Source organism: Catharus ustulatus, chromosome 4, assembly GCF_009819885.2.
Source record: "Catharus ustulatus isolate bCatUst1 chromosome 4, bCatUst1.pri.v2, whole genome shotgun sequence".
Lineage (NCBI taxonomy): Eukaryota > Metazoa > Chordata > Aves > Passeriformes > Turdidae > Catharus > Catharus ustulatus.
The window spans coordinates 6,708,540-6,731,576 of record NC_046224.1 but is presented as its reverse complement, the minus strand read 5'-3'; the positions used below and the strand labels follow the sequence as shown (position 1 = coordinate 6,731,576).

At 37.5% G+C, this 23,037-nt stretch overlaps 1 protein-coding gene across 1 annotated transcript in view; it reads left to right on the top strand.

The window, feature by feature from the left end:
• The window catches only part of LOC116995571 (regulator of nonsense transcripts 2), a 52,098-nt gene extending 29,364 nt beyond the window's left edge, over nucleotides 1-22,734 (top strand). Inside the window, exons 15-22 of the mRNA XM_033058413.2 lie at nucleotides 1,336-1,519; nucleotides 3,999-4,138; nucleotides 5,169-5,273; nucleotides 6,190-6,288; nucleotides 6,965-7,132; nucleotides 11,570-11,711; nucleotides 15,352-15,472; nucleotides 21,518-22,734. Of these exons, the coding sequence (XP_032914304.1) occupies nucleotides 1,336-1,519; nucleotides 3,999-4,138; nucleotides 5,169-5,273; nucleotides 6,190-6,288; nucleotides 6,965-7,132; nucleotides 11,570-11,711; nucleotides 15,352-15,472; nucleotides 21,518-21,527 (969 nt within the window). The 3' untranslated portion in view covers nucleotides 21,528-22,734. The remainder of the gene's footprint in view (nucleotides 1-1,335; nucleotides 1,520-3,998; nucleotides 4,139-5,168; nucleotides 5,274-6,189; nucleotides 6,289-6,964; nucleotides 7,133-11,569; nucleotides 11,712-15,351; nucleotides 15,473-21,517) is intronic.
• The last annotated feature ends 303 nt before the right edge of the window (nucleotides 22,735-23,037 follow it).

Here is a 23,037-nt window from a genome sequence, read left to right as displayed (position 1 = left end):
GTATTCATCTCATTGTTCTCTAGCACTGCAATTTGTAGAATCTTGTCTGTCTGGTAGCAGTTTCAGTTTCAAGTGATATGTTACGTTGAGTTATGCCAAAGTGATCAGGAGGTGCTCAGTGCTCACATTAGGGCTTGCTGAACTTGAAGAAGAGAAGATTATTTATTTAGGCTGCTGCCCTCAGCTAATGATTTTTGTAGAGAGAGAGGAGTCAGATACTTCTCAGGCATGCATGGTGAAAGGCTGAAAGGCAATGGACACAGGTTGCAGAAAAAAAAAAAAGTTCTGACTCAATAAATGTCATGAAGTGGGGAAAAGATTTCATAATGAGTGTTTAAACACTGAAATGAAGAATTCTAGACCATGGAATTCATGCTAAAACTTGCTGGATTTAATTTCTCTTTCTTTCTGCTGTTCTCTATAATTTATGCTAAAATAAGGGTATTTAAAAAGTAAAATTAAGGTGATTACTTATTTCAGACCTTAAGGATATAAATCACTCATCTGCATGCAAGGTGTAAAATGATGTTTTGAAGTATAGAATCTCAGAATGTTTTGGGTTGGAGGGCACCTCAAGGATCACCTTGTTAACCCCCCTGCCATGGGCAGGGACACCTCCCACTATACCAGACTGCTCACAGTATGATATGGTCTGATTTTTAAATGCAAAGTAAATGTTTTGGAGATGATATCATTATATTTGTGTTACACAAAATTTCAGCAAACCTTCCTCTTGAGCATGTCATCTTTTAAGTAAGATTCTTTTACTCATACTTCACTTTCAGATGCAGATTTTGCAGCACTTAGTTCTCAAGTTCTACTGTTAGCGTCACTTAAAATGAGCATTTATTTTTTACAACATCACTGTAAGAGGTATATGTGAATTTGTTGTGAAGCAAACTGGATAAGGCACTTGAAGCTGGCTGCAGTCTAAAGATTTTCTTATGATGTTTCCCCCACTTTCCCCATAATATGCCTTTGGGGAAATTAATTTTCTTGAAAATATTTAGGGGAAGGAATCAAAGACTGGCTGGTTGTTAAGGAGTCATCTCTTGTAGAAAGAGTTTACCCTGAGAAGACACTTTCTTGTCAGGGCTTTTTTGTTCATCTTCATACTTATAACAGTAGTTATGATTCCTAATGTTTGTAATATCCAGTGTTATCAGACAAGTTTTAGTGATATCAAAATATATAATAGTTGTGTGAAATAGGAGAGTAGTGACATGAAAGCTTCTGCATTTTTTACTGTACAAACATGGCATTTTAAACTTCGTAACTTAAATGGTTTATAAACATCAGTGTGCATATAATTGATTTCAATATTTGGTATTCTAGCGCTATGTGTGGTGGAAAAAAAGTCTGGATGTTTGGACAAAAGACCACCCTTTTCCTATAGACATAGACTATATGATCAGTGATACACTGGAACTGCTGAGACCAAAGATAAAGCTCTGCAATTCTCTGGAAGAAGCTGTCAGACAGGTGCAAGACTTGGAACGAGAATTCTTAATAAAATTGGGTAAGAAAATGTGCAAAGGACATTTTTGCCAACTTCTGTAGTTCTTAAAGTTGTCTCTTTATGATGGTAATAGGTGACTATTGCTATTGTTATGATCATTTATTCTCATGATAGAGATATTTTTGTAACTTTTTGCATGTTTCTTTCTAATCATCATCGATACCACACAGAATCTTTGTAACTCTGAAATAATAGCTGTTGTAAAAAATTGTCATTATGAATAGTCTTAATGTAATAGTATTTGGAGAGCAGTGTGTGTGTGAATTAAATTATGGAGTCACATGATGCAAGTGATGAGGAAAAAAATAGTTAATTTTATCCAAAAAATGTAGGAATCACACTAATATCAGGAGAAAACAGTTGGGCTGGCAGCATAGCTCAGTTGAAAATAGACTGATTGGTGAGTATCTAAAACTTGTCGTCATATTAACCTTTAAACCTCTTGGACATATTTGTTCTTAGAAAACACTGGATACTACCGTGCTCATTACTTGTTAAATGGAGTTGTTTTCTCATCTTCCATTTTTTATTTGAAAACAAGCTTGTCCGTTGTAAGATTTTATATGAAAATATTAGTTAGAACACTTTATCTACTTGGAGACCTTCAATTTTTAAGAATAATCCTTTAATTCAGTGGGTTGAATATGTCTAATAGCCACATAAAAGGCTGCAACTTCTGTTTTAGGAGGAACTTTTTTTTTAATATGCGGTTTATTTAATTGATATGCCCTGAAATTCTCTATATAGTAACTGAAAAGCAGATTAGATCCCCCTGTGGTGTGATCTAAACTCCTGATTTTCATGCTCTCAAAATCATAACCAAGAAGAAATATGTGAGTTACATAAACTGTAATATTCTTTTGAAAAGTGAATTCTTTCTTTCCTACAAATAACAGGAGCTTCACAAAACTTTACACTAATGACTGACCCAAAGTGCAGCTGGTCTGATGTCAAAAAAGGAGTAACAACCTGAATAGTGACTGTGTTGACTCCTCAGTAAATTCCTAGAAAAACCAGTGGCCTAGAAGTCTGACATCAGCAACCCCCTGGAGGATTAAGTGGCTTTGTAAATTATGAAAAGAAATAAAGAGAATGTGTGAGAACAATAGTGTATGCTGGAAGTTCAAGGGGTTTGCATTGGATGTCTTAAATATTACAATAGTCATTCTCTAAAAGCAGATCTTAATTTTTTTTCCTGAATCAGCACCATGCTCAGTTCTTAATAACATTCTGATTGAAATCTGTATCTAAGACTAAACTGGGCACTGAAGAACTGGAAAAAGCTAAAACTAATTTTTCAGTTCTGTGGAAATGGTACAAATAATGGTGTTAGATTGAAGGATGCCTTACTGAAGGAAAGGAGATCTTTATGTTTGATGTTTTACACACAGAGTAAACTAAAACATCTTGAGAGACAGAAGGCAGGCAGGTCAGCAAGAGAAACAGCAAGATGAGCTAAACACAGTGTAAGAATTGTCAGACCTGTCTGCAAGGAGAATGAGCACACCATTAGTACTTGAGGAATAGACTTTGCTTTCCCAGAGATTTCCTAGAGGCACCTGCATCCTCATAGGTTCAATTACAGCCTCAGAGCATTAGGAGAGATTCATAAAGGTTTATTACAGGCTGAGAAAATTGTCATTTCAAAACTGTTAATTGACAGTAAAAGGAAGTACTGCAGCAAAGACTGCAGGGCCTTCATGTCTCTGGGTTCTGCTGGATTTGTGCAGTCTCTGTAGTTTGGTACTCAGATTATCCTAGACAGATAAATTATAAAAGAAAGGCCTCATAAAATCAGGCCTGCTCTGCTAAATTAAAGCTAACCTATCTCTTCTAAATGCAGTTTGCAAGTTCCCATGTGAAAAGTCTTGGTATGAAAGGTTTATTAACACAACAGCCTATTCCTGGGTGCAAAACAAGTGCACTTGCATAAGGAATAAGGTTTGGCCCATGAGAACCCACAAAAGAAAAATGTAAAAACTTGTGTAAATACAAAATCACCTTCTGACCAATAAATTAAGTAGTAAGAAAACTTAACAGCCAACTGGAGTCAAACATGAGATCTGTAAAAACTGTATAAAAAGGCATTATGTGAATAAAGAATTGGCTTTTCCTGCATGAAGAAAATTAATTTATTACAACACTGTGATTTATTTACAATCACGTGATTTATTACAGCACTCATATTTTGTTGCATGTTTAAGGTCCACATTTAGTTTGAGGATGTTTTGAGGCAATTTGCACAACTACTTCTGTTCTCTGGGAGATTTTAAACATTCTCTCCAATGTTTTCCTCCTTTACTGACAGGTCATTATTACCTTTTATGCCTAAGTTAAGTATATAGAAAATGTTTCCTTCAAAAGTCAAATATTATAACCAATGGGAAGTTTTAATGCTCAGTAACAATGGACTTTTGAAGTGGTCTTCCACTTATGTGTTCTAATGTTCTAAATCTTTCTCTTTTTCTCCAAATTTCAGGAATTGTGAATGACAAAGATTCCAAGGAATCCATTACGGAAGGAGAGAATCTGGAAGAGGATGAAGAAGAGGAGGAAGGTGGAGCAGAGACAGAGGAACAATCTGGAAATGAAAGTGAAGTAAATGAGCCAGAAGAAGAGGTGAACTTAGTAATTTCCCTTGCTTCATGTAAAAGAAATGATTTTGATTGCTTGTTACTTTCTGAAGCCCTTCTAAGTCAGAGTCAGAGGTGAAATCTGGGTGTGCACAGCCCAGTCAGTACTGTGAGGATATTCCCAGTTCCATGTATGTGGAAAACTGAGTGTCTGAGCTTAGTCCTTATTTTGACAGAAATTTGAACCTTACAGCTTTGCTCAGGGTATGTGCTGCTTCTCAACAAGAAGATGCCTTCAGTTTTTGGCATAAAAAAACTCACTTTCAGATGACTTTTGCTATCTGTTGTAGAAGCAAATGTATTGACTAAATGTCAGAGCAGTCATTAGGAAAAAAATAACAGGTGTTCAGAGTATGCCTATGCAATGTGAATAAATAAAAGATTTATGGAGCATAAAAACCTTCCTTGTTTACTGTGCTAATAATATTTTCAATCAAAAATGGTGGAGCCAATAAAAAACCCACAACTACGTAGAAATTCTGAGTTGTCACTATGACACAGCAAAGTTGATGTGGTAAAGGTATTGTTACAAGAAAATGAGTTCATAAAGGAAATAGAGAACAGTTTTTCTCCATATACTTTGGGCTGGTTGATTTACTAGTAAACTTCCTTTCAATAGATGTCTCTCAGCATTAAAGGTCCTGAAGTTTGGCTGGGTTTGTGCCTTCACCCATAAATTAGTATCAATAGAATCAGAAACAGTTGCAGGGTGGGGAACGCACTTCTGGAGATTTTTGTATTTCCTTTCTTTGAACTTCATGAGTTCTTGCCAATCCATTTCTCCAGCTTCTGGAGTTCCCTCTGAGTGACAGCATGTATTGACCACTACTCCCAGTTTTCTGCTGTACATTTGTGAAATTAGTAAAAAAGCTGAGTGAGTTCAGACTGAAACATTAAATAAAAACCAAACAAATTTACAAAGACTTAACTAAGTAACGTGAAGAGTTTGGGAAAACGTTTGAGGAGTCGGCTGTTCTTGTTTTCAAATAGTCAGCAGTTAAAATTGACTATTTCAGGAGGGCTCTGACAATGAGGAAGAGGAAGGTGAAGAAGAGGAGGAAGAAAACACCGATTATCTTACAGACTCCAATAAGGAAAATGAAACTGATGAGGAGAATACAGTATGTATTGAGATGGAGATAAGTGAATTGAATTTGCATCTTTGGTTTTCTTTACTCAATGGTTTTTGTCAGTGCTGCTCGTAACATACCTGGGAAAATACAGCAAGGACACTTCCTGTTGTTTTTCAAATACATTTTATAGCTTATTTTCATGTTTGCAAACTTTGGTTTTTATTACCTTTTGAAAATTTCTATGCTGTCAAATTTACTGCAACATGTTTGCACAAGACTGTGAGCTTTCACAGGTAGCTGCATTGGAAAATAGTATGTAAATGATGGTTTTGCAATGCCAGCAATGGTAGCAAACTGACAGGATACAACAAGGTAAACTGATTACACTCCACTAGATCTCAAAACAGAAAAGGAGACAAGCCAAGAAGTGCGAAATTTCTACAATACAATTTTGGGATTGACAGATTTATAACATTTGCAGCTAAAGAACCCATCTGGTTGAGCCTGAATTGCAGTTACATAGTAAGAAAATAATGAATATTATGGAGCAATGTGTTGAGGTGCTCACTTCTGACATTTTTGTTGTCATGTTGTGCTTTCCAAACAATTGAAGGGTAGTTTTTGTCTTGAAAATACCATGTAACTTTATGGACTTAATGGAAAATTGAATTAAAATAGGTGTGTTAAGGATAGAGATTTTGTTTTATTGTTGCCACGTCTTGAGTGTGTCCAAGCACCTGCACGCACACACATGTGAGTCTGTCAGAATGAATGACCATAGATCAGGAAATATGCCTTCCAAGAAAATAATCAAAGCTGAAAACTTTCTTGAACAATTTGGTTCTGTAAACCTTTTGATTGTGTATGATATAGAAGCAATAAGGATATTTTCCACTTATTTCTAGACTGACTATTCATATTTCTGAAACTTATGTTGTGGATGATTTTTTTCCCATTGCAACAGGAAGTAATGATTAAAGGAGGAGGACTGAAGCATGTCCCTTGTGCAGAGGATGAGGACTTCATTCAGGCCTTGGATAAAATGATGCTGGAAAATCTTCAGGTATAAAGTTATTTTCTTAATTTAATGTACAGCTAACTGGTTGACTTTTTTCTTAAAGTAGATAAGTGAGTAATGCTTAGGTTACCATATTAAAGGAACAAAGATTTTTTTTTTCCCTTTGTTTTGGACTGGTCTCTGCAGTTGACTTGTTTGGCTTTTAGTGAAATAGCTGTTAATTGTATTGGTTGCCCAGGGAATACATGGCATACTGACATATATTTTACAGAATCAATAATGAATGCAGCAGATACTGTGCAACACTTCTGACTTTATCTTAGGTTTTAATAGGCTTAAAATGCATTTAAATTTACATCAGCTTTTAGTACTTTGTTTTCTTAGTCACATCTGCTAAGTATTTCAGTATTGAATATAGCAAACCCTGTATAATATATATATTGATCAGATGTACAAAAAACCTCTTTAATTAAGAATGTACATTCTGCAGTGTGTCCCATCAGGTCTCTAGATTTCTTTCCCTAGGAGATTGCTGTAACTTTCTTCTTCACAAGTAAGGAAAACAAAAGGAAAAAGCAGTAAAGCCTAATAAATGTATTTCTAGATTTATTCATTTTCCTGGAAGGTTAAGCCTTTTCTCAGTTGTGAAAATCTGAATGTTGCCAGCCTGACTGACTGTGTCAGCATCTGATCATTTACAGAATTTACTTTTTTTTCGTAGCAACGGAGTGGTGAATCTGTTAAAGTGCATCAGTTGGATGTTGCTATTCCTCTGCATCTCAAAAGTCAGCTGAAGAAGGGCCCCCCACTTGGAGGTGGGGAGGGAGAGTCAGAGTCTGGGGACACGATGCCATTTGTCATGTTAACAAGAAAAGGCAACAAACAGCAGGTAAGGTACAGATGCTGTTTAAATAAGTAAAGGCCTTTCACTTCAAAAAAAGTAACTCAGAATTTATTTCTTCTTTCATTTCTGAAAATGAGATACAGACAACTTCATTTTGACACATGGAAAATACCATATATAATTACTTGGAATTCTCAGTTGTTAATAGAAATGACATAGAAAAATTCTATGGTCAGATTATACCATTACTATTTACATTTGGTGATTCTACCAGTAGGTCAGTGGTATGTCTTACATGTATTTTAGATGTAGTTGTGGAAGGTGAAGAGATGTGGTTGGTGGACTGCCACTGAACACTGAAAGGAGTAGAAATAAAAAGGAATATTCCAGAATCTTTAAGATTGTATAGCTTTTCCTGAAAACACTTTCAGCTTCAAATCAGGATATATGGTCATTGCTAAATTCTATTTCTTAAGTAACTACCACTTGGCTGAATTTATTCAAATTGCAAACTGGAAAAAAGTCATTATCCCTGAAGACACTGTTAGGGAAATATTCCAGAATGTATGGAATGAATCTTTTGAAGAAACTTAAATGGAAATCAGGTTGATAAAGCAAACTAACCCTTTGCTTCATACAGCTAAGCTGTATGTTAGTCTTGGCTCTTTTCTCCAGTGTATGTTTGAATTTTCCTAGCTCAGCAAATGCACAGTACACAAATCTCTACCTAACACATTCCACATGTATTTTTTGTCATGGTTTAGGGCTTATAAAGAAACCTTTTCATTTTGGTTGTATAATTTGATAAAAATAAATTACTCTGAATTGATACAGAAAGCATACCCAAGGAGTTGTTTCATGCCATGTAACTGAGCCTTTCAAGTGTTTAGATCAATGTCATTACTTGGTTTTTACATTTTTTTACCTAAATTGTGACAGTAGTGTAGCTATTGGGGTGTATAAACCTAAAGTATGCTCCTTCTCTTCCTTCATATGAAACACATTTCAGAAATCCATGTAGGATGTGGTGTGCAAAGTTCTACAAAAGCTCTGAGTGGGAGATTTTTAACTGTGGTCATTGGTCTGAGAAGAGGTTTAAGAGAACTCCATTTTTAAAAAAATGTTGTTTAACTTTTTCAGGATAATTTACTAGGAGTTATCTGTAGTCACAAGGAATTTTGGGATCTTCATATTCCATGTAAAAGGGAAAATGTTGCAGAAATGTGACTTTGAAAGAAAGCAGAACTTGTTCAGGAGTTTTCCCTGCTCCTCCCCCAATATTTGGTTTTGGGAGTAGGCTCTTCCTGCCAAAACTCCTCTCAGTGTTTCTAGAAATGTAGAAAACAGTTGCTTTATAGACTACTTCAGCTCTTGAATTAATGAAAGGCTTCTTTGTCCATAGTTCTGTATTCAGAAAAAAAATGGTTTAGTACAGAGTTTTAATAGAAAAATAAGCAGGAAAGAAGAGGTGGAGTTGAAAAGAAAATAATTATTCCTTCTTACGGTGCTTTATTTTAAATCTGCATGAGCAGAATGTGCAATGAGTTTTGAAGTGATGGAGGCATAGTTCACTGTTAAGTTATAGCTATAAACTTTCAGCTTTTAAAAACAGTCAGAAAAAGTTGGCAGCAACCTGGGAGGCTGGAAGTAACTTCATCTGCACAGTCACCAGAGTGATAAATGACATCAGCCTACTTGCTTGCTGTGTTAGTAATGATTTCAGTCTCTGTTCTTTGTCAGTGGTGCTCCTGAAACAAGAAATGTTAGGAAAATGGATTGTGCTGTGCTTCCCTCCCAAGGGTGACATTTAGTAGTGGAGGTCCAGTTGGCAAACACTCAGTTTACATGTCTGTGTCCACCCATATTTTAGTGGAACACTGAGAATAGTTTTTTTTAATACAAGAGCAACTGACTGGTATTTACCAGCTGCATATATCCAAATCAATGGTCATTGCAGGCTCTTAGTCACAAGGACACCATATTTTATTTTAGCATCAAAACTTAGAAAACTAGTAGCAATAGAACCTAATATGGTTATTTGAAGTTAAGATGATGGCATTGTAATTTATCCCTAAGTCATGAGGGAGCAAGGAGAAATACTGTTGGCATCATAGGGGATCAGAGCTGAGCTGTATCTAGTACCATTTGGTTTTTCTAAATCAAGAAGTTTTATGCCAGGTAGATATGAACTAAAATGAAATACAGACAGTAAAAAGAAAGTAAAGAAATTTGGTTACTACCTAAGACAAAAGATTTTCTTCCCTTTGAAAGATTTTTAACAAGGCTCCAGAAAAGAATGATAATATCCATGGAATGGTCAAATCTGTCCTTCAATGTGAATTTTTTAATCTCATTTATATCTTCATGTCTTTATCTCATGGCATTTTTAAACTCTTTAGTCTAGTCTTCTGAATAATGATTTTTGATCTTCCTTCAGTTTGACATCTTTAAAGAAAAATCCTCCATCCTGCCCCTATGTCACAGATTTGAGAAGAGGTTTTTGATACACCTCTTCACTGTTTGCAAATTGGAAACGTTTCAGTTGCTCACTAATCATCATATCCTGTAGTAATTGTCATCAGTGACTTGATTTCAGGTGGCAGCTGATTGCCTTGAGATAGTGACTCAGTGGTATTTTGTTAATTGCCGGGCTGTTGTTTTTTCTGTATCTGTTTCTCTCATTTGCACCCTTCTGTAGTTCAGTTTTCTTTTCCGACTTTAGGCATTCTGTCTGAAAACACAACTCCCATTTAGCTGATACATCCATAGAACAGAGAAAATATAAATTAAGAAAATATATTAAAATGGGTGAGGAGCTTAATGGTGAAGATTAGGAATGATTTTTATCATTAAATGCTGCTGATACATTAGATATTTGTATAGTTTACGTAAAGTTCATTTGATGATATCTTGAAACCTGCACAGCCTGCTCAGCAATAGATAAATAGAGCTTACTTTGCTCTTGGAATTTCAACTTTCATTTCTTTTCTTCCCTGCACACCATAATAACAAGCTCATATTTATATTCAGTATAATATGCTATTCTCTTCACCCTCAGCCCCAAAAAAATGTCATCTGAATGCATCTTGTAGTTGGTAGGGTTTAGGGATTTACTGTACCCAAGTTCTCCTTGGGTTTTTGCAAGAGTCTGTCTTAGCTGTTTCAAAAACAGTTTATTTTCAAGTGCTTAACCTGAGTCTTCTCATGCTCACTCACCACCCTGCTGCTAGTGGGGCATTACTGAGATACCTTGAGACTGTTTAGTGATTATTGCATTAAATACTAACCACAGGTGGTGAGGATATTGCTTTTACTCTAAAGCTTCTCAGCAGAGGTGTTGATAATTTATCTCTCTCTGCAGCTTTTGACAGTGTAACAGAAAAGAGCATTTAGGAATTTACTTCTGTTTCTTTGGAAATACATCTCCCATGATGAGTAACAATGAGCAGGACTCAGAGTAGTTCGTGGAATATTGAGAGTGATTATCCTTAAATGCATTACCCTTCTTATGGCACAGAAATACTTATTTCTAATGGACATGGAGCTGAAGGAGGAAGTGAGATTTTTCTAAAAGTTTGCAAACTTTAGCATTAAGGATTTTCTGAGAACTGTTTTTTCAGTTGTGGATAAGATTAAGAATTATTTCTCTGTTCTGGAACAATTGTAAAACAAATTGATATATAGAAGTAACAGATTGGATTTTCTGAGTCTGGAGAAAAAGAAATCACCTTCCCTACACCTTCCTGAAAATACCAGCTGGATTTCCAGAGAGAGGGTGTTTCTGTGGGAGTGCCAGGCTTACCTGGTGTGCCTTATGGCAAATCAAATAATGGGTGTGTGCATCAGAATGTGTGGTGGGCACATTCCTCCTCCACTATGGGGGAGGAGGAAAAACTCAATCTGATACTTAGTCTCTAGACTAAGAAGCAGCACTGAGGAGCCGAATTATTCTTAAAAAGAAAAGTACTGGCCAAGGAATTCCAGGGAATGTCCAAAATGCTTGAAATGTTTTTCAAGAAATTCTGCTCAGAGGGCTTCATCTCTTTGGAAGGAGGAGACCTGAAGAGGGAGATGCAGCTTTCTGAGCCAGCTGTGGTGCTTTTACCTCAAGACCAGGGTGATTACCTGTGGGCAAATCAACTGGTATGAAAATAAGAAATAATACACATGGCTGTGCCTTCCTAGGGAAAGACAGTTTTGTTCACATGAATACTGTGTGTAATAGGCTTTGGACTCAGCCTTTTTTTATGTTCCCTGTGTCTTTAACAGGTCTTGCATTTTCTCATGTTGCTTTATGTGAAATAGAGGTTCAAAACAAACCAAACCAACAACACACTTCACAGTAGAAACTTCTCTGGAAAGTACCTAATTTAAATAACCTAGGAATAACCATAGCATTTCTGTGTTTTGGATTGTTTTGTATTGGTTGGGGGTTTTTTTTTTGCTCTCGTGGGGAACTTAAAAGCTGATTTTCATTTGCAGTTTAAGATCCTAAACGTGCCGATGTCTTCCCAACTTGCTGCAAACCATTGGAACCAACAGCAAGCGGAACAGGAGGAGAGGATGAGGATGAAAAAGCTCACTTTGGATATCAATGAACGGCAGGAACAAGAGGATTATCAGGGTAAGAAAATCAAGTGTTTAGTTTTTATTTTCAGCCTTTGTGGATCTGCAGAAAGCATTATTTGTGATGATTAGCAGCTGAAGCTCTAAATATTGATTTGCAGTACTTATGGGAAACCTATATTTTGGTTTTAGCCATTCATTGTTTCCTCCCTGGTCTATATACTTGAAGTTTTTGTAACTGTTCCATGAAAAGGAATTTTCAAGTGGGTCTCAAATTTCAGCATTGCCATTTATTTTGGGAAATGAGAAGAACTGAGATTGTTCTTTTAAAATTAAGATAATACAAAATCAATGTGATGTTTACAGTAAGACAGTTGAGTTGGATACAAGATTAATTATGTGAAATTTAGACTCTGCTTTTAATCTATTAATAGGTGATTTAGATATTAATAATATTTAGAATCCTTGGTCTTGCTGAGACTTGCAAGTCCTGAGGTAACCTTCACCTGAGAAATACAAACTGTTACCTCAGCTACATATTGTAAAGATTCTAGGAGTCCTCAAATCTGGAGCATAAGCATCTATTAACAAAATTAGGGTTTCATACAGATTACATGATTAATTGGCATTTTGAAGACATGCGAGTCGGCATTTTGGAACCTGGACAGGTTGAAGCAAACAATTAATGCAGCAGATCATACAGTCCCCAAACAGGTGCATTTGAAGTGTTCAGTTGTTGGGTGGTTTGTTTTGGGTTGTGGTTTTTTCAGATTCAGCTTCTCTTGGCTTACTCAGAGAGTAAACAAAGCCAGACCAATAAAACTGATGTCTTATGTTACTGTTTCCATTTAACATCTCAAAAGTTTTTGCTCTGCTTTTTTTTTGTAAAGATGTTGTAGTCTGGTGGTAATCACAGTGTAAGTAGTTAATTAGCAGGAAATCTCATTTAAGGTATTTAGTGAAAGGTCATTGTTCATCAAGTAATGGGAAATTAAAACAGTTCTGATTTTAAAACACTGTGGAATCCAGTACTTCTTGCAGAACTTCAATAGTACCCGAACTAAACTTGTAATTGTAAAAAGGAGTATCTTCCAAAGTGGGTGTCTGCAGAGCTCTGAAGTGGTAATACAACATATTCTTAGTGTTAAACATGGTAATTAGCTCAGAAACTTTCTGAGACACTCAGCTCTTACAAAGCCCACTTGTGAAAGGAAGAGAGGGACTCTAGAATTAGTCATTTTCGTCCTTCTCTCAGAGTTTTTTGCAGGTTTTTCCTCGTTAGATACTTCTGATACTTCTACTGGTCAAGGCATTTGGGTTTTATACCCTGTTGTGTGACTTTAGTGATAATGAACCTGTTTAAGATTTTATTGTGAGCAATTGTGCTTTTTATCCAAAAAAGGATCATATTGATTTCTTTCTGTTGGAGAAAATCAGACAGTTGATATGGATTGATAACTGGAAATAGGCTTTTAAAAAAATTTTTTATAGATTCTTATGTTAACTTATTTATTTAGATTATTTTAAAATTTGATTTTATTTTTATATAGTTCCTGTGTATAAAACATATAGGAAGGAAACAGACACAAAAGAAAAACATTTTTCCATAATTTACATCCCTTTTCAAAACTACTCTTGATGCATCTTCTTAACCTGGGTAATATACAGAGTAAAACCAAACTAAAAAGGACCTTTTAATCAGGCTAAATTAAACAGGCCAAATTACATTTGCCTTTGGAATAATTTTTTATTTAGATTTTGTGCAGTTGATTGTTATTTTTGAAGAGTCATCCTGTCTGTGACAAGTTGGTACCTACCCATTGAATGAAAGTATTGGGTTTAAATTTCTGTTTCAAGCTTTGAAGTTACCGAGGGAGAAAGAATTCTCAATTTCTGGAAGAATGCCTCAGGGTTGTCCCAACGTTTTCACATGCACTTGTTGTTCTTTTCATCTGCACAGGGTAGCTAATAGATGAAAATTCACCAGTGTACTTCAAAGTAGTATCAGATAAAGATTTAAAGTTTCAGCAATGCTTAGTATATTACAAACATTTTTTAATTTAAAGAACTATTAGGAACTTGGGTGGTTCTCTAGTTTAGACTGGTATTTTTCTGTGCAGATGATTTTTTTCTTCACTAAAAAAGCAAAGAGGTTTGGTGATGTGCCTTCAGCCTAAGAAAACACACTGTGCTCCCCTGCCATCTCTGCCTTCTGTTACCTTCTCCAGTACAAAACTTTCCAGTCCCGTATTTGCTTTCACCTGCTGTGTGCAAACAGAAGAGGCAGATTTGCACATCCTTGTTCATTCACTGCTTGCTGCTCACACCTGGCTGGCAGGGTACCCTAGTCTGGTTTTCCTCCTGAGTCTCCTCATTGCCCCCAGAGCTCTCTCCTGGCTCACAGGAACAACACTGATTGTTGGGAAGGCTGACGTTTCATGATGTTTACAAAACACGTGCTGTCAATGTGTTCAGTGCTGCCTTTGCCACTGCTGAATGAGTGTCCAGAATATGAATTCAAGGGTCACTGACTGCTGATACAGATATGGAATATTAAATCAGTCACAGATTCCCTGTTTCTCTGAGACTGAGTGAATAACTTTACTGAACGTTTCACCTGCACTTTGTAAATGTTGAGGGAACCTCATCAGTCTCCAGTTTGGCCCCACTGAGAGCAGCAGGTGATGGGTGTGTGTCTCCAATGAGATTAGCAGAGATTGGAGAACCAGACAGAGCAGACTTTCAACCATAATCTGTTTAACAGCTTATTCCACTTTTCCCCTTCATTTATCCCATCTGTCTGTTTGCTGAGTAATGTAGATCCCTGCTCAGGTGGACTGTAGGAATACTTTCCATTAGATGTATTAACAGATTGGCAGAGGTTACCTGCTATGATGTATCTGTAATTGTATTGGCTATGTAATAAGCATTAACTTAGCCTGGTAAAGAACATTTTTTTTATCATTGAGAAAATGAAATAAAGTTTTTAGAAACTAAATTTTACCCAATGTCAAAATACAGTACTATCCTAGTTTAAATTGCCTAAAAATTGGCTATCCAGGGCTAAACTGGATAGTGTGGACTGCTTTCTGCACCCAAATTATTCCCACTGATGATAAAATTAAAATCTCCATCCGTGGGACAGCTGGTGCAATGTAGGTCAGCTGAGTCACCTTCTTCAGGTGCCTGGCTTCCCTGGAAAAGGATCCAATTATGCCAAGCTTAGACTTAAATACCTGAGTGGCAATACCTAATTTTAGGACAGGTTTCTTGCTGAGTCTTTTAATTGGCAGCAGCCTTGTCCAGTTGTTACTATTCTGGGGTGATTTGATGTTGAGGCCACTCATGCTGCTGTGAGTCTTTGTTCCCAATCATTGATGAAGAAAGTGGTGGCTGATGTGTTTAGAAAGAAAAGGATGCTCTTAAGCATCTATGATGAAAACTGCTGGCAGTTCCTTCTGCAGGAACATCTGGAAATGCAAGTTCCTATTGTGGGGTAGCTCGGTTTATCAAAGGTGTGGATGCAATCTGTAACTTTTTGTAATTAACTTCTGTGGAATAACTTAAGTGTTAACTCTACAGCAAAGTGCGAGTGTAAATGACAGTGAGATGTGCATATGTAAATTCCTGTGTAAAATGATGCATAGAAAATGTATTTAACTTTCTTGTGTTTACTTTTCCTCTGCCTGAAATCCCAGAAATGTTGCAATCTCTGGCCCAGCGTCCAGCTCCAGCAAATACTAATCGTGAGCGGCGGCCTCGTTACCAGCATCCGAAGGGAGCACCTAATGCAGATCTAATCTTTAAAACCGGTGGGAGGTAGGACAATCTTCCTTTAAATGTGGTAATTCTGGTTCTAGGAAAGTAATTAACTTCATAATTGAAACAGATAATGATCTCTGTAGTGAGTGTTTGGGCAGTCGTTTCTATTCTAAAGCATTCTCTTAAAATGCCAAGCAGTGTTTTGTGCTTCTAATGCAGTGTCTGTACCTCTCTGAAGCCAAAAGATTGTTTTTCAGTTATGAAGTGGCTGCTAGAATCTGAGCCTCTTTTTGTAGGGGAAAAGATACAAGTCTGCTTTCTCCATGAGAGGAGGAGAGGTTTTTTTGTTTTTTTTTTTTAGTATCTGCAGAAATTCTCATTATGGTCTTTCTGTGAAGTGAATTTGACAGCTGTTCCTCTGTATTTGAATAGAAAGTAAGTACAGTAAAGGTGGGAAGACAGAGGAGAGCTTTCAATTTATGGTGTGCAAGAGCCTATCAAAACTAGCATTTAACATGACAAGTGTCCCAATTGCTTAATAGTTGTTCTGAGTCCTTAGTTATGTGTCTTTTCTCACTCAGAGTAAACTGGCAAATAAACCATTAAATGTGTGCTGCAGGGCTAATTTAAATAGAGTTTTGGGTGAAATGCAGACTTGCTTTCATGTTCCTCTTTTCTTTGCCAGTCCATTTTGAAGGTGGATCGATGGGAGTAGCAACCGGGAAGGGAACAGTTTACCTCCTAATGGTGGATCTGTCTTTATAAACTGCAAATAAGTTAATGTAATGTACTATTTCTGTGTTCCAGTAGTATTTCCAACCTCTTCAAGGTACATATTTACCATCATTTGATAATGTCCTGATGATCACTCACTCCATTGAGACCTCATACAGACACTGCTTGTACAAAAAAGAATTTTTTAAAAAGATTACCGTTTATTTTAAATGTTTATAAAAAATGAACCAGATGTAACTCAAAATGAGCAGTGCTTTCCATTTAGCTTTTTCATATCACTGTGACCTAATGCTGTTTTAGGAATACAAAGTGTTCAGTTACACTGAATTGCCACAATACTTGCAGGTGTTTCATGAACAGCTGCAGCCTTCTGTTCTTTCAGGCACGAGCTGCATGCTGCAATTATTCTTTAAATACAGCAGCCAGACCAGTAGATGTTGATATCTGTAGATTTCTTTTAAATTATTTTCTTTAGAAAACTTTTTGTATTCTGATGTTCTAGGGAAAGCATCATTTAGGACTTCACTGTGAAGTAGGTCAGATGTTATCCAGCAGTCTGAGTAGTGTTTGCTTATTCAAGTGCCATGCACTTGCAGTTCTAATGTAGTTTTGTATTATGGAGTTTACTGTTTGTTCCTTTTAATCCATAAACTCCTTGGAGCAGAGACCAGGAAGTTTGTTTGAGCAGGTATATTTTATTTGTTGTGCACTGCAGTGCTCTGCCTGGCAGTCATGCCTCGGTTGAGCCACCTCAGCCTGCAGTAAGGCACCAGTACTTTTCCTAACACATTTATTTATTGGACACTGTGGGCCCACCAATAGATTCCTACTGGCACAGTGTTACCTACATTCTTAGACCCTCTGATTTGTAGGATACATTAAAATTGTCTTCTGACTTTAAAGGTTGCACTGCAGTCTCTGCCCAGATCCCCCTCCTGCTTTGTTAAAAAGTTACCCTGTGGTTTCTGAGGATGCTGGAAGATCTCACTGAGCAAATAGGAACTGAGCTGTTAATTTTAATATCTGTGTAGAGAAGGTTTCACATTCCTACCTGGTAGAATGGTGTAACACAGATATTATCACTTCCATAAGGACACTGTGTTGTGTTGTTGCTGCTGCTTTGTACAGGAGCACAACTGAAATGTTATTTTCTTGCAAAATAACTCAAACTTACTAGAAATAATAGTTTGCTGCTTTCTTCAAGGTATACAGCTTTTTATTTTAAAATTATTGAGGTTAGGGATAAACTAAGCAAATAAATCTCCTGGTTGATTCCACTGTAATGTACAATGACAGGTTCTGATGGCTGGGGTAGGAATGAGGCCTTTCTTGCATTTCAGGGAGTGTTGAGAGTAGAGAAATTGATTTGTTGTTTTTACCTTTGCATTTGTTTTGTTAAACATGCCCTAAGCACTGTGTTTCAAACACCTTTTAGGAAGCTGTATCAGAATCTTCCTGTTGTAACAGTTCATTTCAGAAGTTAATGAAGGTAGCATTAGGTTCTACCATATGTTTTTGGCCTTGAACAGCTGGATCTCACTCAGCAATTAGCCCTCTATATGTTTTTTAAAAAAGAGAAATCTTCTGCAGTTTTTACTTTCTCCTCTGTTAATGTCCTTGTTCAGTGCTAAAGTAAATGCAGTGAGATTTGCAAGCTTCGTCAGATTTCTTATTATTTCATATGTGCAAAATGCTGAAACAAAAATTGGGGTTTATTCCTGTTTGTTTGGAATTGCCTACTTGTATTGCCTCAGGTTTTGATACCTGCTTATCCTGTAAGGAGGAGATTCTTTGGGACTCGTACAATTAAGGATGACTGGCCTTAAAGATAATTTACTGCAACTCCATTGAAAGTAGGATTCCTTGATTTGCTTCAGCAGAACTGGGAAGAAAACAATTTTCTCTCTTGCCTCTAGTTCTGTAGCCTTTGTGTGTTAAGAGAGGCCTTTGGCTCTTCAGGCTATTGAACTATTACCTTCAAGAAACACAAAATTTACTGAAATAATTTATTTTTGGTGATGGGATCATCATAAAAATAGACTTTTACCATTAGGAACAGCTTCTTAAAATATAAAGTAGTTTTCCTTTGTTTAAGAGGATTGAGATCCACTGAATGGCTTGGTTTTAAAAGTGAAATGAAAATAACCACATTATATAAAATCATTTTAAAAACATTGATTACCAGGGAAGTCAAATTTCTCCCTGTAATTCTTCTGTTGAGAAGCAGGGCCTTATCAAGGATTTTATCTCATTAAACCTCTCCTTATTAAAAGAAGTAGCCTCAAAATCTGTTGCTGTTTTGAAAGTATAGTACAGGACCTGCCTGTGTCCAGAGTTCCCCTGTGGATGCAGTGGATGCAGGTATAGGCTGGCAAACCAAATCATATTCAACTTAAATGGTGATCTCAGGTCTCCTGTTTACATCTGACTCTTATTTCTCATTAACCCATTTAATAAAGAAAAATGAAGCATAACAGTAATAACAGGATGCTGGGATTTTATTAGCTAAATATTTTTATCATCAAGAACATTGCATTAATGCTGAAAAATCAGAGTTTGGATAATAAGAAGAAATGTGAATTTAACATGATTTCCTGTTTCAGCTGGACCAACACAGTTCATGCATCACCTGTCATGAAGCTGATGCATTGACAACACTGCTTTATGAAGCTTTGAATTCACTTCTCACTGAGATGAACCTTTCAAACACAGCTAAGAAATGCCAGACCCCTTTTCAGCTATTTCATGGGAGGGAAGCAAAGGGAGGAATATGGGAGGAGGGCTCCAAATCCTGCAGCTGCTTCTGGTGGACAGCACTGGAGCTGAAAAAAAGGATAGAAAAGCTTCAGGCACTTGCCTTGGCAGGATGGTGCTTGTTGAGCTCTGAAAGCTGGATGTGAGTTTGACTCAGACACCAAAGTTGGAGAGACATCTGATCACAGTTCAGTTCAGGGGGAATGGAAGGCAAAATTGTATTTATAAGCCATGCTCAGTTAGAAAGACTCCTATATTTGAAAAGGCTCTTTCAATATAAATAATAACAACTACCTACCAAAAACCCCTGCAACTTTGTGGCCTCTGGAAACCAGCTATCAATCCCCAAACACCTCCCTGCTCCCAACCCACTACACACACTGACTTTGATTTCACTTTGTCAGAGCATTTTATTTTTGATGGATAAATGAGAATATAAAATAACTTGCAGAAGTTAAGATTGTCTTACCTAGGCAAGTCCAGCTTTTGTGGTTTATTTGAATTTTGATGTTCACATATAGAATGTGATAAGTCAGATGTGATTGATTTTTAATGAGCACCTTGGTGTTTTCTGTTTCTTTTTTGTGGTTTTGGGTGATTAGGGGAAAGAGAACAAAGAACATGGAAGCTAAGATTAGCTGAGAAGAGCAAAGGCAGGGAGTGAGGTGGGAGAGGAGGTCTTTGGAGCTGGAAGTTTGTGAAGAAATGCAGCACTGCAGAAATGCACAGTGTTGTGGATTGGAGGACACCAGGGGATTAGGGATAAGTGTGAAATCCAACTTCAAAGGTCTCACATGTCAAGAAATAAAGAGATTTTTGTGATCTTGTGATGTCAGCAGCATGCAGAAAGGAGTTGATTATTGATATTCTCCTGGGCACTCTCAGTTTAAGCTGTGAAGTTGTGTTGCTGACTGAGCTCTCCCAGCTTCACCCGTGCCATGGCTTTGTGATCATTTCATAGCCTATGGTGTGATGTTTGTGTGTTTTCATGGCTTCCAGTTTTCTCCTCCTGCCATGGTTTGTTGCAGAGGTTCTGTGTATTTCCTGTCAGTCGCGGGTAGGCAGTGTTAGTGTTCAGCATGGCGTGAGAAGCTGACTGTATGAATTTCATACAAATTAATAATGTGTCAGTGGCAGGAAGGGGAGTGTGGGAGGAGACTGCAAAGAACTGATTCATTTTACACAATGAGCTCTAGATGGTTTTAATCACATCTGTGTGCCGAGTTTGACCTTGCCAAATACAGGTTTGGATCAAGTTTACTAGGACGGACACAAATGTGAAATACCTGGTTTGGGGAAAACACTGCTGCTATTTTTGGCAGCAGCACATGTCTGTAATCGCCTGAAACAGGGATCTACTACCAGCATGTACTGGTAGCTGCTGGTTTGGGTGAGAGTCATTTTGACCAAGTTGGCGACATGCAGCCAGTCCCAGCATTTTTCCTTCCCTCCCCATCAGGAGTAGAATTATTTTTTAAGGGGAGATGGAGAGTTAAAAGCAGGATCCTGCAATTCAGTGATGTCTGCAAGTGAGATGTCAGTCTACTAAATAAATAAAAATTAAAGTTCTTTTCTATTGAAAGCACATAGCCAGTATTCTGATGTTGACAAAGAATTGGAATATTACATTATGTAACACTAAAAGGTGGTTAGAACCAAATAATAGAACAGTGCTGCAGTGAGTTCTAATGATGCATCAGCTCAGGACTTCCTGGCAAAAATGCACAGCATTTTTATATAAACAAATACTGGACATTAGAACATAGAAACGCATACAAATACAAAATTAGTGTGAGAGCTTCATCTGGTACAAGAGATGCAAAAGTTACTATGTCCAGTTAACATATCTGTAACATTTTTCTTGCAAGATCTTCAGTAAAAACCAGGTTTAGATCAAATGACTGTTGAACAAGCACTGGAGGATTATGCACTGATGTAAAAAAATATGAACTGTTGTGTTTACATGGAAAAAAACCTGCGTGTGTAACCCTGGAGCTTTCTTGGAATTGCTAATGTTGAAGTTTTATTTTGCTGTCTAAAATCAGCTGAAAAGGAGCCCAGATGCAGTAACTGCATTGTGCTGAAGTTAGTGACACTGGGGTGGCTTTACTCTGCTGCCCTGATCTTGCTGAATCCCCTGCCTACAACCTGGTGTCATTCTTCAATGCATTTGTATGTTAAGAGAATTAAATGTGACTTTTTGTGGGTAGGGGTGTGTTTCATGAACAACAGATGGTGGAAGATTTAAATGCACCTGTTGACTCTAAAAAAGGCTCTAACCAATAATTTGCCTATAGAAAGCCCTTTGTAACATTTCTGCAGAGCTTCTGCTGCACAGAAAGATGAAAACTATTTACAATAACTTGTTTTTTCAGCAAATTCACAACTGTGCTTCAGCAGTTCAGCACCTCATCTGGGATGATCAGGTGCAGGTTATCTCCCTGCTTTTGTCTTGTGTGTTCTTTTGAAATAGTTGTGCAGAAAAGAGAAATGTGTAACTTTCTGTTAGAGGGTGAAAGAGTATCAGAATGAGTGGCAGCTGCTCTGGGGGCTGCTCACCCCAGAGTTCTGGGCACCTCAGACTGATGTGATTCCTCTCTGCTCTTCCTGCAGGAGACGCTGATCCACCGCCAGTGTCATTTCATTAGGTCCTGTATCTCTGGTGTTGTGGAGTCCTCCAGCGATTCAACGAGAGCAGTGGACACATCTCAGCATGTCAGTCTAGAGCGTTCAGAAGCGAAACCTGGGACAGGCTGGGGCCGTGGGGCACGAAGAGCAGCCTCCCCTCTCCCCCCCCACCCCCCCAAAAAAAGTTTTTTGTTATGGGAACCACGTTGAGGGTCAATCTTCTTATAGGAGCAGAAGCAAACGAGCGAGATGGGGAACTTGACCTGCGAGCAGCTCGATGAGAGCCGGCAGCAGCCTGGAGTTTGGATGGTTACACTGGAATGGGAAAGGCCTTTGGCAGCTCAGCCTGCAGGGAAATAAAGCTCTGAACTGGCCACAAGTTACGTTGTCTCCTACTTGAGCACTTGGTGTTGGAAGGATGTTCTTTGGGGGCTGCAAATCTACAGTAGAAAAACATAGAGCAAACGGCAAAATGCAGAAGAAAAACCTGCCGAGTAGGATAACTTCTCAAACACTCCTCAGCGAGGATGCTCTTGGTTAAGGAAGAGCCTTTTGCTGCCAGATGTGCCAGAAAGGGGGTGGGGAGGGGTGAAAAACTGAAGAGCCAAGGAGGTAAAATGTTTGTTAAGGTTTAAAATAGAAAGTGAAGTTGATGAACACGGGGTGTTGACTCGTACTGCTTGGAACAGCCTGACACCAGCCTAAGGACAGGGATATAGTTGAGCCCATTGTATGTATCATTGAAAACCAAAATGTGCCAGTCAGCATAACAGGAGGATGTCAAGGAGCGGATCCAAATATTTTGTTGATCTTCATGGGTTGATAAGCCTCTGTGTCTATTGAAACAAACAAAAAGTTTAAAAAAAAAAAAAGATTTAAGTCTGGAAACAAGTAGAATTTTTATTTTTTTCTAAGTAGAAATGAGGTTTCTTGGTCTGTTTCTGACAATCTGTTATTTATTAGCATAGGGTTTTGTTTGCTTTCAGGTAGAGATAGTTCATTGAGTTAAAGAGCCCATCTGTATGTTACTACTAATTCTTTTTTCTAGTTCTTTTAAAATCCTTTTTACCACTGGTTTTGGTTTCTGCATGTAGGAAGAGAGACTTGTAAAATTGTAACATTTCATACAGAAATGCCGCCCGATCTTCACCAGCTTCAGAAATCTGACCTTTGCCAATGCTGCAATAAAGTGTTGTAATTTAGTCGGTGTCTGCCTCTTGACATTCACTTTGTTCTTTGGAAATGATGTTTTGAAGGGTTTGTGGTGTATTGTGGACTGTAGTTTGGACAAGAATCCCAGGTCTTTGTGATTTTTTTTCGTATTGTTTTCTTTCCACATGAAATTCATGGGTGCGTTTATTAATCACGTTTGTAACTCTGGGCTCCTCCAGGAACGTCTCCTACACCAATATGACCATATCCACTGGTCAGATGAAACTTCCACTTCCCCAAAGAACAATGCCTACCAATTCATAATAGCAAATTAAGCATCTAATTGTGGTTCA